General features: G+C 39.6%; 1 protein-coding gene across 1 annotated transcript in view; it reads right to left on the bottom strand.

The window, feature by feature from the left end:
- GRIN2A (glutamate ionotropic receptor NMDA type subunit 2A) overlaps nt 1-15752 on the bottom strand; it is a 150864-nt gene that overhangs the window by 53478 nt on the left and 81634 nt on the right. The window contains exon 3 of the mRNA XM_041462764.1: nt 8066-8658. Within this exon, the coding sequence (XP_041318698.1) occupies nt 8066-8658 (593 nt within the window). The remainder of the gene's footprint in view (nt 1-8065; nt 8659-15752) is intronic.

Here is a 15752-nt window from a genome sequence, read left to right as displayed (position 1 = left end):
ATCACCTGACAAGGCCAGGCAGGAGCCACCCCGTTCCACTGGGGCTGAAAGCCAACAGTGTGTCCCCTGCCAAGGGCTGGACCCCAAACACACACCCTGCACTCCTCAGGCTTTTGTGCTCACCTGGGTTTTTAACTGCACAGAAAATGGTGATGGGACTGGAGGTTAAACCCTTCCTCAGAAGGATCACCACCCCCGATTTCAAACACTACTCATTATATTTTGGGATTAATATTCAAATGTCCTAGCCTGGAAGCTAGGTAAGGGCTATCACAAGATGCAGTGCTGAAACTCAAGGGTTCCAAAAAAGACTAATATGAACAACAACTCTAAAGTGAAAAATTGAGCTCAGTGTATATTTTAAATCATGTGAATTTACCAGCCATTAAGTAAAGAAACACATTTTGCAAGGTTTTTGGTGTGATTTTTTAAATTCCCTAATCTGAAAAGTCTCTTAAAATTGTATTCTCTGATCCTGATACAAAGGTGCGAGTGACGCACTCTGAGCTACCCCAGATTCTCACATTGCAGCAATAAAAAAGAACTTCAAAGAGATTCTTGTTTCCCCAAGCACATTCTTCTGTACAAAATTCATCAGCTGCCGTGTTCTCCAAAAATCAATGCCTACAACCTGCACTCGCTTTTGGATTGTCATTTTTCCTCTGCAAAGGACAGAAGTCCTGCTCTGCTTTTACTGGCCACGATCCCAAACTGCTTGTCCTACAAAAAATAGCCAAGTGCTTGTCTGCTCCTGGTTAGGAATAATGCTGTGAAGAATTTGTATTATGTTACTCTTCTAGAGTTTTAAGTTTATCCAAGGTTAATTCTGTGCAAGAGGTCTTTGGCTTCTGAATTGGATAAAATATTTTTCGGAAGTAGCTTTGGAAATGCAAATTCCTGTTCTTAACTAAATGAGGTGTTTAGTTATTTGAACTCCTTACTTTGATGGGGCAATTAGCAACACACCTTGGATTTGTAGTTAATCTGTTTTCACTCCTCATTAAAGCTACAGCCTTTGCAAAGGCACGCTAGCACAAGGCCTTGTGGTGGTATTATGACACTGAAGTCTTAATTAACTTTTGCACACTGAAATTTGTAAGATTCCCCAGGTGATACAAAATGACACCTTTTTTCTGACAGAAGTTAAGCTAGTCTCACATCGAATTCAAAACAGGTTTTTTTATCATGCAAAAAACCTAACCTTAACTATGTATTTAAAAACACTTTTTATACAATTCTTTTTTGCTTGTCACCTTCCCCAAAAAACTGAGAAGTTTTAGAACACCGCAGCAGAACACTTTTGCTGTCGTATTCACAGCAAGCCTTTGAAGCATGCGGTTACAAACTTCTCTAAAGGTTTCCAACTTTATTTTTATAAGCTTCAGAAAGATCAAGTAGTTCACACAGAGCTTCAGATTAATGCCAAAACTGCGATATTTATCCCTGTCAAAATTCTAACTTTACCCAGAAAGCCAGAACATAGTGAAAAAGCTGGGGTTTCTTACCCTGTAACTACAATATCACAACTTCATTGACTCTAATTCAATTAACAAATGGGTGAAGACTTTGCCAAAGGGGTCACAGCTCAGTTTTCAGAGTGCATTTGCTTGGATACAATATCGCTGACACAGAGGCACCTTTCTGGCCAGAATCCTCACAGGAGACATGGACTTCCTCGTCCATGAGTGTTTGTTAAGGATTTCCTATACTGGATGAGAACAGCTGAAATCCTGGAGCAGAATCTTTGAGGTTTTCTACTTCTATGGTAGAAAAAGCAAACATGTTTGCAGGCTATGGCATTTCTTTTGAGGTTTACCATATATATGTCTATTCAACACAAGTGTTCTCCTAACACATCCAAGGATTTGAGAGCAAAACAAAGAAGGCTTAATGGATTCTGTGTTGGGCATTATTTTAAGGAAAAAAACCCCATAACTTTATGTAAATTATTATGGTCACTTTGTTCCAAAGATCAACTCTAGCCCTGGTTTCAAAAACTTGTCAGGGTGACCTGAGAAAGCCAACAAGGACAGAATGGAAGCACAGCAGAGCAATCCCATGACACAGAAGCAGGTGTGAGGCCACACGAGGAGCCTCAGCACCCTCCAGGTGCTCTCTCTGGAATGCCAGGGAGGAGCATCCTCGGAATGGACACTCCTGCCAGCCCACCTGTGTCCTAAAGACCCTCCAGGACTGCTCAGGCTCAGGAACACAATCAGCTCTGCAGTAAGAGGCTTGTTTATAATTAGTGTGAAATTCCCCTAGAATGCAGCTGGGAAAAATAGAATGGGGAAGGCAGAGGCATTAGGGAAAATGTGTCACTTCTAAGCTACCTTCTAAGAAGAGAACTTAGTCCCTAGACCTGTAAAACAAAGCACAGGGCCTGAGAGCTGCAGGGAGCAGAAAGACCAGGGGACTCCTCTCTGCCTTGAGTTCAGAGCTACATTTCCTGCTCTCAAATGCGATAATCACACTTGATAAACTCCCCAGGTGCCATCATCAGGGACTATCATTTTTTATTTAGTCTTCTTCACCATGGGGCAGAATTTCAAATCTCTGAGAACTGCAGGCAATGAAGAGAAGCAGGAGAGGCTTGGGGAAATACATCTTGCATAAGAGAAACTCTCCCTCTTCTCTCTCAAAGAAGGAATTTCCAAACTGAGATTTAAAGCAGATTAAATGCCTCAAAACCAACATGTTATCTGACAATACTTCTCTTTTCCTGCAAACCCAACCATTTTAATAACCTAGACAGCCAGCCTATCTGGGCTTGGCATTCACTCAGCCTCATACCTAAAAAAGCAGGAGTGAATCCAAATTTTGTCTTTTCTTCTCCATCTTGTTGAGGCTCTGAACTGCTGAACTTCCTTACTGTGATTCAACCATGACATTTGAATGATACTTTATCAGTAGAAACACCCAAGACACATTATTTATCATTAAGAAACAGATTTCCTCTGTAAAATGAAATCAAAAAAATGCTTAATGTAGAATATATAAAGTGTGAAGTACATACAGAAATATATCTGCAATAGAACCCCATTAAACAAGGTACTGATGCATTTTTTAAAGTCAATTCCATATCTTATGCTATGTAGGATTTTTTTTAATATACATTCAAATCCTTTAGAGTGATGCAGAGTCACTTGTTCCCCTTTGTGTATCCTCCTCCTCCTCCTCCCAGCCCTCGCTCCTGCACAAGGGTCCCTTGCTTTGGAGCTGTGTCTCCCTAGGCTTGGAGCCAGCAGGATGAGTAAAACTTTGGGAGGGATCTGCTCAGTGACTGTGCAAAAGGAACAGCATGCCAGCTTTTGGGACCTCCTGCCAGCTGCTCCTTAAAGCATTCACTGGCTCTGGAAAAGTCATCCTGCCCCAGCTCTGCATACAAACAACAAAACTCTTGGGGAACCCTTCTGAGAGGGAGGCAAAGGGAGGGAGCAAAGTTAGAAAGGGTCCAGCTGCCTGGGATGTGCCACAGATGAGTGTAACTGAACCAGAATGCTTAGCACGCTAATGCTACTATTAGCATCAACATTTCAAAACCAGCCCTAATTTGATCCCATATTGCTGCACCAGCTCAGAAGCATCCCAAACGCTTCCCCATGATACGTGCCTGGCTCCCTGCTAGGAGGATGGTGCCTGCAGCAGCTCCATCTCCAAGAGCATTCACTGATATGCTGATGTTGAGCCCTGCTTTCAGCCCTGAGGGCAGGCTCCACTCCACTGCCAGAGCCATGCTTGTTCTCTTGTTTTAAATTATTTTAATTAGCACAATAACAAGGTAATGCTCTAATCCAGTAACTGTTTGGTACTTTCTGCTTCCTAAGCTGACCAAACCTGGGAGAAAATTCTAATACAGATTTTCAATAGTTTCTTGAATCATTTTGTAATTAAACCAGCACCATGCTGGGGTCTCTGGGGCAGTGTTTCACTACAGAACCCCTCTTTTGTTTCCTGTGAAGTTCTAGTTTTACTTTGGACTCATATATAATTAGTGAAATATCTATACACTTTCAATCATCCAATGAAGAAGATGATACCTATTGTTCCCAAGTCTTCTGACTTAAATGAACAAATCCTCTATCAATTGGCTGTTGATCTGTAAGTGGGAAAATATTAAACAGATTTTCTGGATTATTCATCAAACCATTGTGTCCCTTTAATCCCAGATTTCGCTCAAAAGAGGCAAATTTATCTGGCATGATGGAAGCTGGAATCAAAATATTGAATTTGGTGACTGACTATCAGGACAAGGGACAGCAAACCCTCCCCTCTGAAGAAGGTGCTGTGTTGAAGGATAACAGCAGCACAACAGTAAGGACAACTGAGCTTTTGTCCCTGGCCCTGTGGACTGCCCATTGCTCCTGCTCCTGGTTCAGTGATGACAAATAAAGGAAATTGTGCTTGGGAAGGGTAGGATACCTTCTGGACCTACACCTTCACTGCAGAAGGATGGGTCTCCAAATCCTGCCTCTAGCTGGGCTGTATTTCAGAACAGACTCTCACCAAATGTCAGCACCACACAGCAAACACCTGACTACCTATGGACAGACACATCTTCTTGCCTTTCAGGATAATGGCAACAGCTTTACCAACCTCACCCATCCCTGAAAGGATCAGCGTGGCTGGAAATGCTGCAGTGAAATGTCTCTGCCAGGGTCAGGACTTCCATACACACCATGAGTACTCCGGTAGACAAAGCAGAACCATTTCAATGCACAAAGCAGCAGCATTTTCCATGACTGGCAGGGTTATTGTGTTTTGCTGTTTGTTTGCTTCTGTGTTTTCCTTTTTTTAGAGAGAAAAAGAGTTTGTTCAACTGACTTGGCATTAATGAGGTGCTAATTCTATTTATCCTGCTGTGCCAGTATTTCACACAATAGTGGTTTTCTGCCTTGGGAGATCTGGGTCTTACACAGATAAAAAAAGATTATCTGAATCAATAGAGATACAAATATACATATATATCTGTATTTTTAATGCATTGAAAATGAGACCCGTATTTTATTATAAATCCTTTATTCATAGGGAAAAACTGGCTTTCCCATGTGTACCAGAAATGAGCATTGATCAGATCATTCCAAAAACTAAAGCAAACCTGATTTTCTTCTGGGTCTAGGAAACCAATAAAAGCATCTCAGAATTGCAGTAATGGGGGAAAGACAAATTGTGTGCTTCAAAACAAATATATCTTCAAACCAATTTAATACTCAAAGGATTTGAGAAAGAGGGAGGAGGAGCTTTTACTTCACTGCTTTCTTTACATAGAATTTCTTCACAGAGATAAAATAGCAATCTGGATGTGGGAAGTCATACATAAAGCACTATTAACTTCCATTTACAAGCAAATTAGCTATTATAACATAGCCTCAGAATACTATCCTGGGTTTAAAGCTGAATTACACTGCCATTACAATAGATGGAGCCTAAAAATCCTGGGGTTTTTCTCTATTTTGAGCTTTGTTTTGTTCAGGCATCCCCTTACACAGCCTCTTCCCTGACTTCCACTGAGTTCTTTGCTTCTGAGCTTGCAGCAGTGTCCTCTTGTTCAATCCTACTTCTCCAGCACTGATTCCCAGATGGACTGGGAGGTAGAGCACAGCAGATCCCAGGTCCATAAGCTGTTTGCAGTTACTTCAGCCCTTTCCACTGGGAACATGCTCCAAAATCCTTTCCTCAGGTTAGTTTCTTAACACAGCATGTGTACATTAACCTTGTAGTTTACAATATAAAACTGCACTGTCTGGGACCTGAAACTGTGCAGATTCCACTTCACAATAAAAACCCTGATAAGGGCATTGATTTTTCATGTGAAGTAGAAAAGTAAAATTTAGTGATGAGGATGAGAAAGTCCAATGAATTTATGTAATTCACCTTGGCATGAGAGACTGGTCAGCTCCCCAAGATTACTTAGTACTGGTAAAAGCTTGTATATACTTGCCTTGCTAGCAGATTATATGTGACAGGAATAGTCTTGGGGAGTTATTACATAAGAAGGACTATTTAAAGTTTATTTATTTTAGCATAATTCTGGAATTTCTAAATTAAAAACAGCCTGTTTCTTGTTCTTGTGGTGTTGGAAAAGCTCAAAGAATCTCCAGTGCAGAAAAGGTATTTTTACTTCATAGCTCAGTGTTTCACATCAGGAAGTGACTTTTTTAAACCACAGTGCACTACAGCTTCTCTTATTAATAATTCCTTGGTGCATCATGCACTGCATGCTGCAGAATCTCCTGGTGAAGTCTAATCTCACTACCCTGGCACTCACAAGCCCTGTTCTTGTACTCATGCAGGTTTAATGAGAAAATAAAGATTATTTAGAGAAATACAGTTTATGCTGAGTACTGAATACTTAATTCAAGTCTACACTAGTGTATTAGCCAAACAATAGGGTAGGAGCCTTTTTCAAAACAGGTTCAAGTTTTTGTGCCCCTTCCAAGAGTATTTTAAGCCCCAACACTTGTGGCAGAATACAACTTAACTTTCACAGAACCTGGAGTTCAATTATTAATAGTGGACTGCTTCGTTTGTAGGTCAGGTGCTGCAGTTCAGGCACAGAGTTTGGTTAACAGGATGCTCCCACTGCCCCACTGCCAGCACACACATTAGGAACCAGCACGGGGGTGCCATGGGTGGGACAGTCCCCCAGCAGTGCCTCCCCCTGCTCTGCCCTGACACCAGGGACACACCACAGCTTTCCCTGCTGGGCCACACAGCCACTCACTGGGGCAAATGGTGCCCCATTTGTTACTTACAAAGCCATTCAAGAAAGTAATGAAAGCCTGTATTAGAATTTTTTCCCAGGTTTGGTCAGCTTAGGAAGCAGAAAGTACCAAACAGTTACTGGATTAAAGCATTACCTTGTTATTTTGGTAATTAAAATAATGAGGAAAAGCAGGAAAAGAATCATGGGGTTTCTGCAATGTCTCCAGGGACAGAGAGGGTAGAGGCTCAAAAATAGGAAAGGAAGCACAAAAAAACCTGCAAGTGTCATACTAAAGGCAAGTTCTCACTAAGGAAATGTTAAAATCCATTTACTCAGTTGCATTTGGGTTTTAAGAAAGCTTCTGAAGAATGCTGTGTTTTCATGGGAAATAACTGTTCCAGGACATCGTGTGGTAATCAGCTCCTAATCTAAATATGCACATGCATCTCAAGATTAAAACTGTTCCAAAATCCCCTTTTGAAATCAGCACCAACTTTCCTTCCTCTGCCTGCTTTTTTTGTAGAGAGCACTTCATCTGCACTATTTGGTTAGTAAATATTTCTTAGTAGCTTCCATATTGTCAAGAGCTATTAAAAAATATGCAAGATACCCTACTTCCTCTCACAGTCTAGATAAAGAAATATATTACCATGCAACATTTTGGATAGAAGTAATCTGAAGTATCATGTCTAAAAGGGATAATTAAAAGGAAAATATTAATAACAAAAAAAAAATCCTGATTTAAACCTGGGCAGTTCCCATCTGACAAACTGTTTAGAGAAAACAGCTATATCAGCTCAGATTAATGCTGATTAAGTTTCACAGTTATTCTATTAGAGGTGACAAAAATATACCCTTACAAGTAAAGGGGACAGATTTCAGTTCTTATGTGATAAAAGCTGCCTAACTAATGTAATACTCTACAATTTCCAGGGATAGCACTTCAATGCTTCACATTGCTTGTCTTCTAAAATATTACGAGGTTCCTGCTTATGCAAGTGATACAGGCACAGCCTCCAGAGCATTTTGGCAATTTTACCTCATAGTTAAAGTACACAACGGTCCAATTTTGTTCACTCGGCTTCATACCCTCTAAGACCAATTTCTGTCATCTTCTAACACTAGATTCAGAGCAGTGTTTATTCTCCACAGCACACATCATCTCCAGGAGCACAGCTATCAGTGCAGCAAGTCCTCTTGCACATTCTCCTGGAGCTTCTGAAAACCTGCTGCTTAAAAAGGGCTCAATTAAGGGATTAGCAAAATACAATATTCTCCTTCAAGAAACATACAGTGGCAATAAAAAAGAAAAGTGTCAAGGCTGCAGAGGTTAAAATAACCCAAAGCAATCATCCTTACTTGTGCAAGGTTTGAGAGGGCCGGTCGTTTTTCTCCAGTTGTCCATAGCAGCTCGTTCTTGCTTCAGGAATGAAGGAGTACTTTTCCAGCATGGCTGATGCAGCAGTGGCAATGACCCCAAGGCCATCCCGTACCCGAGCTTCTAAACTGTAGTCCCACTCATCATAAGCTGCTGAAATGAGTCCTGAAGGAAACTCCTTGGGAGTGATTTCTGTGTTACCACTGACCAGGCTGGGAACTATCCAAAAGAAATCATAGCCAGTAAGGCCCAGGGACCGAGCCTCATCCAGGATGTAGACAGCTTCATCCTTGGAGCAATACAGCAGGATGACAGACGAATGGATTTTCTTCAGCTGGATTTGGGTTTTGGCATCTCCAAAGGCAGTATCGAGTATGATGATGTTCTGCATGTCCCAGCCCACAAAACTGTTTTCCACAGTGGTCTTAATGACGTTGATGAAATCTCGATATCCAGGGAAAGTGGTGGTCACCAGAGAGAACACGTGCCAGTCATAATCCTGCATAATCTTCAGCATGATAATGGCTTCTTGCTGGATGGAAGCCCCAAACTGGAAGAACGTGGACATGACATCCTAGAATACCAAACACAGCAAAAGATTAGCAACTTGGTACAGCTCCAAAGGGAACAGAATCTCTAATTCTTCTGCTTTCTGTTCTACCAGAGCTGCCAAACTTCCATTGCATTCCAGTAACTTTCTCTGGCTTATCATTTTCAGACCATCAGTAAGCAACACTGATCATAGGTACTTACAGCTAATCAAAATATTTGCCAAAAAGGAACAAACCAGTATTTACACTGGAAATTTCCAAGTGCTGGATCGCTTGAAGACAACAACCCAAATCAGTAGCTACTGAGGAAGCTCCCTGGCGACAGCCACACACAGTTAAACAACTCTCCAGCAGGAAGTTTTACATTCCTGTAAACACACGAATGCAACCCAACAAACTCACACTGATTTGTAGTTACAACAGAAATAAACTGCAATGCACATGCTGTATACATGCTGGAGGAGCTCTGTACTTCCAGACATAACGTCTGAGGGGGACTTCATCTCCAAGCTTCACTAAGCTTGGTGGAAGCTTTCAGACTCTGCAGAAGGAGATTTTCTGTCCCCAGGGACTGAGTTCACTGCTGGTCCTGCTCTGCTCAGAGCGCACGGCCCATTGATGCCTGATAGAGAATTAACAGAATGGGACTCCAAGCACAACCAGCAATCTGTCAGTGTCCTCATTAAAGGACTTAAATGGGGATAACTTCAAACAATGGCCTCAGAGTCTGCAATTGCTCTGTAATATTGCCCAACACAGATTAGTTTCTATTTGTCTTACGATTTACAGAATTCGTAACATTTTCTACAGCATAAGGGCAGGAGCTGCTTATTTTGACATCATCAGAAATAGGCAGCACAATTCATTTTGTAGGCACTAAATTTCCAAACACTTTCAGTGGTGTATTTTTACTAAGTTGCTGTAAGATCTAAATTTATTTGTTTAATTTACATTCTGCATTTACATACAATAATTAGAGTGCCTAAACTATACATGGGAAGCTGTATAATTCTTTATTTTTATTTTACTTCAGTGTTTATTCTTGACCAGTAGAGGCAACTTATTTGCATCATTTTCAGACACAGAAAGCATGAAAGCATCCTGGTGAAACAAAAGCTCATGATTTAAAAATAAGATATGAATCATTCAAGATTTCTTATGCAGGCTTCTGAAGGAAGACACATATGATGTTTTTAATTTAGAGAGTTTTGTGATCATGGTCACAAACTGCTATCCTATTTTACACTTGCAGGGAACAGAAACAGATTAATTGATTTGGGTTTCATGGCAGGATGGTGATAAACATACAAATATTAGTGAGAAGGATAGCTCAGCTCTGCAAGCTCTGCAAATCTATTCCAAGAAAACAGTCTGTACTTTTTTAAATAGAAGATGAGAAGTGTTATTACTTTCCAAGTGTTAAGAAGCTGGCACCAGGACTTTATATAGCTTGACAGCAATGAAAGTCTTACAACTTGTGTCAGACCCTGAAGACTGATATTGAAGGTATAAAATACACACTGCTGGTGGTAATGAAATCATCTGCCCTGGCTTCTTTGGTTCCTCATGACATTCTGGATGCCAGAGACAGATTTGAAATGTTTTGGGTTAATTACAAATGTTGTAAAAATATGTTTTGGAGCATTGAATAAGGAATATTGAATGCTGAATTCTTCTAGGAGCTATTTCCTGGTGACCTGGACTAGATATGTGAGACAAGAAAATAAGATTTTCATATGGGGACTCTCACAGCTAAAGGAACCCAGCATACAGAAAAGCTGCTCAGAGTTAGCATTTAACGATTTAATTACTGATTTACTACTACAAAGTAAAGTTGATATCTACAGACAGTGCCATGAATCCAACTTTGCTGCAGCTTCTAACTGCTCATAAAAAATACTGTAATTCAAAGCCAATCACTTCAGTTTTCTTCTCCAACTCTTATCTTGGTTTCCATTTATGATTACGCTAAACTAGAGTAAAAAGTAAAACCACTTAGAGTATAATAATTAGATTACATCCATCATATCCTTTCACTCTTCCCCATTTCTGTATGTGTTTTATAGCAATGGAATAATTCTTTCAAACAACATATACACCTTGTCCTTTGTGCAACACAAGGAACTTCACCAATGAGAGCATTGCCCTCAACACTTGAGAGGGGAAAAAAAATCACATGGGCATTTTCAAGTGTGGCCTTTCTAACTAGTAAATACAGATTTTTAACCTAGAGCAGTCCTTGGTGTCTACCCTGACAATTAAGAACAGTCTTGAGCACAATGCTCTGTGGCACCATTGCAGCATGCTGACAACAAAAGAGAAGTCATAAAGTAAATCCTTTCCTTTTGTAAATACTATGTTAGAAAAACAGTTTATGAAAGGAGTTTCAGACATTTTTGTAAATGTCACACCCATATCACAAAAACCCGTTTCCTGTAATTGTGAATGCAAAGTCCAGTCAAAATCAGGCAACCATGATCACTTTGTGATTAAAATGCTGAAAAAAACTGTAATTATATAATGAAAAGAAGTTTGGGGTTAGGAAAAATGGAGGCACGAACATCACAAGTGAGAGTCTCATCTGAAAAAATTCCATGTAATTGCACTGACTTTACTGGGTGCTTTTATGGAGCTGAAAACCTGACTGTATTTACAATGCGTTTGAAACAGATGGAAGATTACAAGGAAACTGCAGCCTTAGGAACTTCAGCAGCTACTTAAATGACTATAAGGAGAATATTCAAGGACATATCCATTAAATGGGGGGAAGGGTGAAGTTTAGTGAAGAAATAGCAAATGAATAAATAAAACTGTATCAGACTCAACTATTGTATTCTTAAACATCTACAGAGCCTTTCATTTTGGGGTGTTTTAAGCTTCACATTCTTTTCAAAAAGCATTATTATTCCTCTGCTTTAAATTCCATATGTGTAATAAAATACTAAGTTCCAATTTTCTATATTCAAATGCAAACTATAGTGATGTTTGTAAAAAACAAAATTATTCTGTTATTTTCATTTAACTGTCATCTTGTCATGTATTGAGACATCCCTCTAAATCATTGCTGAAGTAGGAATACAGATGTAATATCAGAAGTACTTGGAACACCAGAAATATTTTTATTTCATTCCTCAGTGTGTCCAACTCTTGAGATTACTGGTGGAGGTTTCAAGGAAGGAATTTATCCAGGGCAAGAAAATTTTTACAGAGGAATTTCTCAGATAAATCTCAAGTATGACAATCCCAAGGTGTTACATTTAGTATGAGCAAAGATTTAGTTGGAAGAAGTAGTTTTCTGTTCCAACTGCTTAGCTAAATTTCACCACATCCATGTGAAAAAGAAACAAGCAATAAAAAGAGACAGTAAAGAGCAAATGAAAACTTTTTGTTTCTTTCTGTCTTGCACATGGGTGTACAGTTTACAGCAGAACATCTCCCCATATGTTTCACAGCAGAAGGAAGTAATCCTTCAATTTGCTTCTTGCTTAATGTTATTCCTGAATTTTGTATGTAACAAGGTTCTGTTGTTGCAGGAGAAGGGCACTTCAACGTTCCCACGCTCGGGCACAAAGCGGCCCAGCTCTCCTGCTGCTGTCATTTACAGATTAATGTCTTAGAGTAAGTTGTTTTTAATTAGTGTACCCAGTCTATAAATCCGTCACTGTTGTCAGATTGCACATTTCACTTCCCTGTTCCAGCAAATTACAGGAATATTTCTCTGGAAACCCCATCCTCAGCTATTGTCATGACATCTCAGTTTCCCAGCTCTGGCTTTCCCCGAGCTCAGCAGGGGCCACTCTCAGCTGCTGGAACAGCTGAGGGAAGCCCTGGTGGTGCTTTGTGCCTGCCAGGGAAAAGGCTGCAGGAGTTGGTGAGTTGAGGAAAGAAATATTTGTTATCTGAACTAGTGTAGCTTCTGCTAAATGAAAATTAAACTCTAAACCAGAACAAAACTGGGGTCAACAAATTGAGTACCAAATGATTTTCCACTCTGCAGACATAGCAATGGACAGTCACTTCACTGGTAAGACAATATTATGACAGGAAGGGAAAAACCAATATCAAAGAGAGTTTAAAAAGCAATCCAGAGGATGATTTTATAGCAACAAATAGCAACAAGATTATCATGACAGGACTACAAGTAGGACTTTAATGTTATCTTAATTGCTTCATTCTTACTCTCTTTCACAGAGATCAGCAAAAATACTTTTTCTGTGATTTTGCACCACTGTAAATCAGACATTCCATTTTCATAAAGATTTACAGCATGTGGTGCCAGGTCTCCACATGCAGTGCAAGCTGTTCCCTGTTTAATGAAATATCATAGTTATTTTTCATTTTTATAAAGACTGAAAAAAATGAAAGCCAGAGGTTAGTCATGAATTCAACTGAATAATTTAGCACCACATCAAAAATATACTGGATAAAATTATTTGTGCTGATCTCAGGTGTAGGTAAAAACATGCATCTTGCAGAGTGTGAACTTGGTACCATTTTTCTTGGATTACTTGAAGTGGTGCCTTGATTCCCTGGTAAAAATGAAATGAATTGCATTTCTCTGCCATGAATTTCCAGGCCCCAGCCGCAGGGTTTTCCTTTGTGGAAGGGCACAGACCCATGCCAAACTTTCAACTAAATGCAAGCACTGAAGTGGAAGAGCTGAAAGGAAAACCTTTCCTCCAAGACACCCTGCATATTTTTGAATCCTTAAGTTATTAAATTCCGCCTCTATTCATTAAGAGATACAGCAGGCAATTCCCAACACAAACAGCTCACTGAGGTGCCCAGGGAGAAAACTCCTCCATTATCACCATGGGAGCAATTTGAGGGAGGTTGTACAAAAATTTGTACTTCCATACAAAGCATAGCAACATGTGAGGGTGGAAGTGATTTACTTATTCTTACAAAAAGCAGAAAATACTTGATTCCCAAGGACCTGTCACCTCTCTGGCCTTACCCATGGTGAAACCAGAGCCAGAAAAAGGGTGGAAATGTTCCTACTCTGTAATTTAACTGGTGCAAATGCACAGCCACTAAAAGTATAAAGGTCAACTAAATGGACAAACCAAAGCCTTATTTTTTATTTTAAAAGTTTGCTCTAGGAGAAGAACATTGAAGTTAGAGAAGGAGAGTAGAATGCAAGGGAATACATTATGGGTTTCCAAAATCTGACATGTCCCCTTTTATTATTTCACGGAATAAATATCAGAGAAACACGATTTCAAAAGGTTAGCACTGGCCTAATCAAGCATGTTCTTTCCCATTTCCAGAGGGAGTCTGCAGAAATTCATTTTGCAAAGACTTCTATATTTTTAGGTCATGGTCTCATCCTAAGAATTTTGCTAGATAACAGGTTCTGTGGGTTTTTTTCCTTTTTAATATATGCATTTAATGACACACTACCTATTCGGCTTATCTAGGCCTGTTACAAGAGCTGAAGTTTGTCACTTTTTTTTTTTTTTGGTAACAGAATAGCAAATAAACAAAGAGAAAGTAATGAGAACAGGGTTTATAGTGATCATTGCAGAGTCACCAGGGTTTGATCCTTTACATTTTCAAAAAATAGAGTGTCACATCTAATGAAAGTAACTCAATATGTGATACAGTGAAATAACCTAATTATGAAAGATGACTAGTTTTGCACAGAGCTCATGAGCCATTCCTGGGCTGGAGCTCACTCACCATCTGGGTTTTCTTTCACAGATTGTACAAACACTGGAAATTGAGGTGGCTCAGTGTGAGCTCCTGATCAACCAGGACAGACAGGTGAAAAATGCTTTCAAAGGCTGAAATGAGCCAACAAGACTGTGACCAGGCAATAAAATCCTGAGAAGATTCACATGAATCAGCAGGGATTTTGGGGTGGTCGTTTGATGCAAAGTTTATTAACAAGATGCCTCCTTTCTAGATAGACTTTCATTTCCACAGTTACAGAAGTGCTTTGCATTACCATGTTTACCATGAATATTCAATGAGGAAGGGCAAGATTGTGGGTCTACAAAATGGCAAAAGGGAGCTGCTTTGCTATTTGGGTAAGTAACAGCTATTCTGCAGCTTTTGGGGTCAAAAAGAATCCAAACATAAGAAGTAGAGTACTGATGCCTCAAAGAATAAAGGGAGAATAAAAAGTGTTTAAAAAATTCCATTTGTTTTGTACATTCAAATATTTCTTGAATATAAATCACTGACTTTTTAACCCATGCTGGGTCATGTGGTTCTGTACATCAGTGTAATCAGCATTATCCTAAAATAGTTTACCTTTATGGGATTTGTATGCAAGTTTCGTTTCCTGTCAGTATTTCACCCAGAAAATAAATATTGAAAAATGTGTTTGACCTAATGTATTGTGTAGCAAAGAGGACAGATTATAGCTGAGTATCATCTCCCTTATGCCCCTTGCCATGACTGCAGATAAATGCTTTGGCGTTTTTTAAATTTAGATTTTTTTCATGGTTTGTATAAGCAGTGTCCTTCTGCTTTATTCATGTAATTAGTCAGCACTAAACTGATTTAAGTAAATAGTTTCTTGAAGAGCCCAAGAAGACCTTATTTTCCATAGGAAAATAACTGTTAAATGAGCCTCGGAGCACATCTTTCACCTCAAGGAACACCTGAGTTCACATGGAGAGCTCTTGAGTCTGTCCTTTCAGTGAAACCTCTTCAAGCAGTTGCCATGAATGATGGGAGAGCAATCAGGAAAATTAAGGACTTTCCAAAGACAGGAAAAGCAATTGCTGTGAAGTTACTCCAGTTACTGGTGAAAGTAACTGGCTTTCTGCTGTGTGGGAACATTCATCTGCCAACAATTTACATCTGAAACACCAAAACAAAGCTTTGGTGGCAGCATTAGGAAAAAAAATGGGTTTCTGTTCCAGTTCTCCCCATGGCAATATGAGAAATTTAGAATACAGTGAGGGTGACTGGTTCTGTACAGGTCACCTACTTGGCTGGGAAAAAGAAAAAATTGAATAATGCAACTCAATCCCAAACCATAATTTTACTGCAAAACTGTCAAAATGCACTTGTTAGAAGGTAGAAAGCCTAGTTGCATTTTTGGAAACAAAAACCTTTTTTTGGCCTTGCAGAAGGCTATTCACCAGGTATCAGAAGTAAAAAG

Source organism: Pyrgilauda ruficollis, unplaced genomic scaffold, assembly GCF_017590135.1.
Source record: "Pyrgilauda ruficollis isolate IOZ18807 unplaced genomic scaffold, ASM1759013v1 scaffold16, whole genome shotgun sequence".
Classification (NCBI taxonomy): Eukaryota; Metazoa; Chordata; class Aves; order Passeriformes; family Passeridae; genus Pyrgilauda; species Pyrgilauda ruficollis.
Note: the sequence above shows the minus strand (reverse complement) of the source record. Positions and strands in the feature narration are given on the sequence as shown.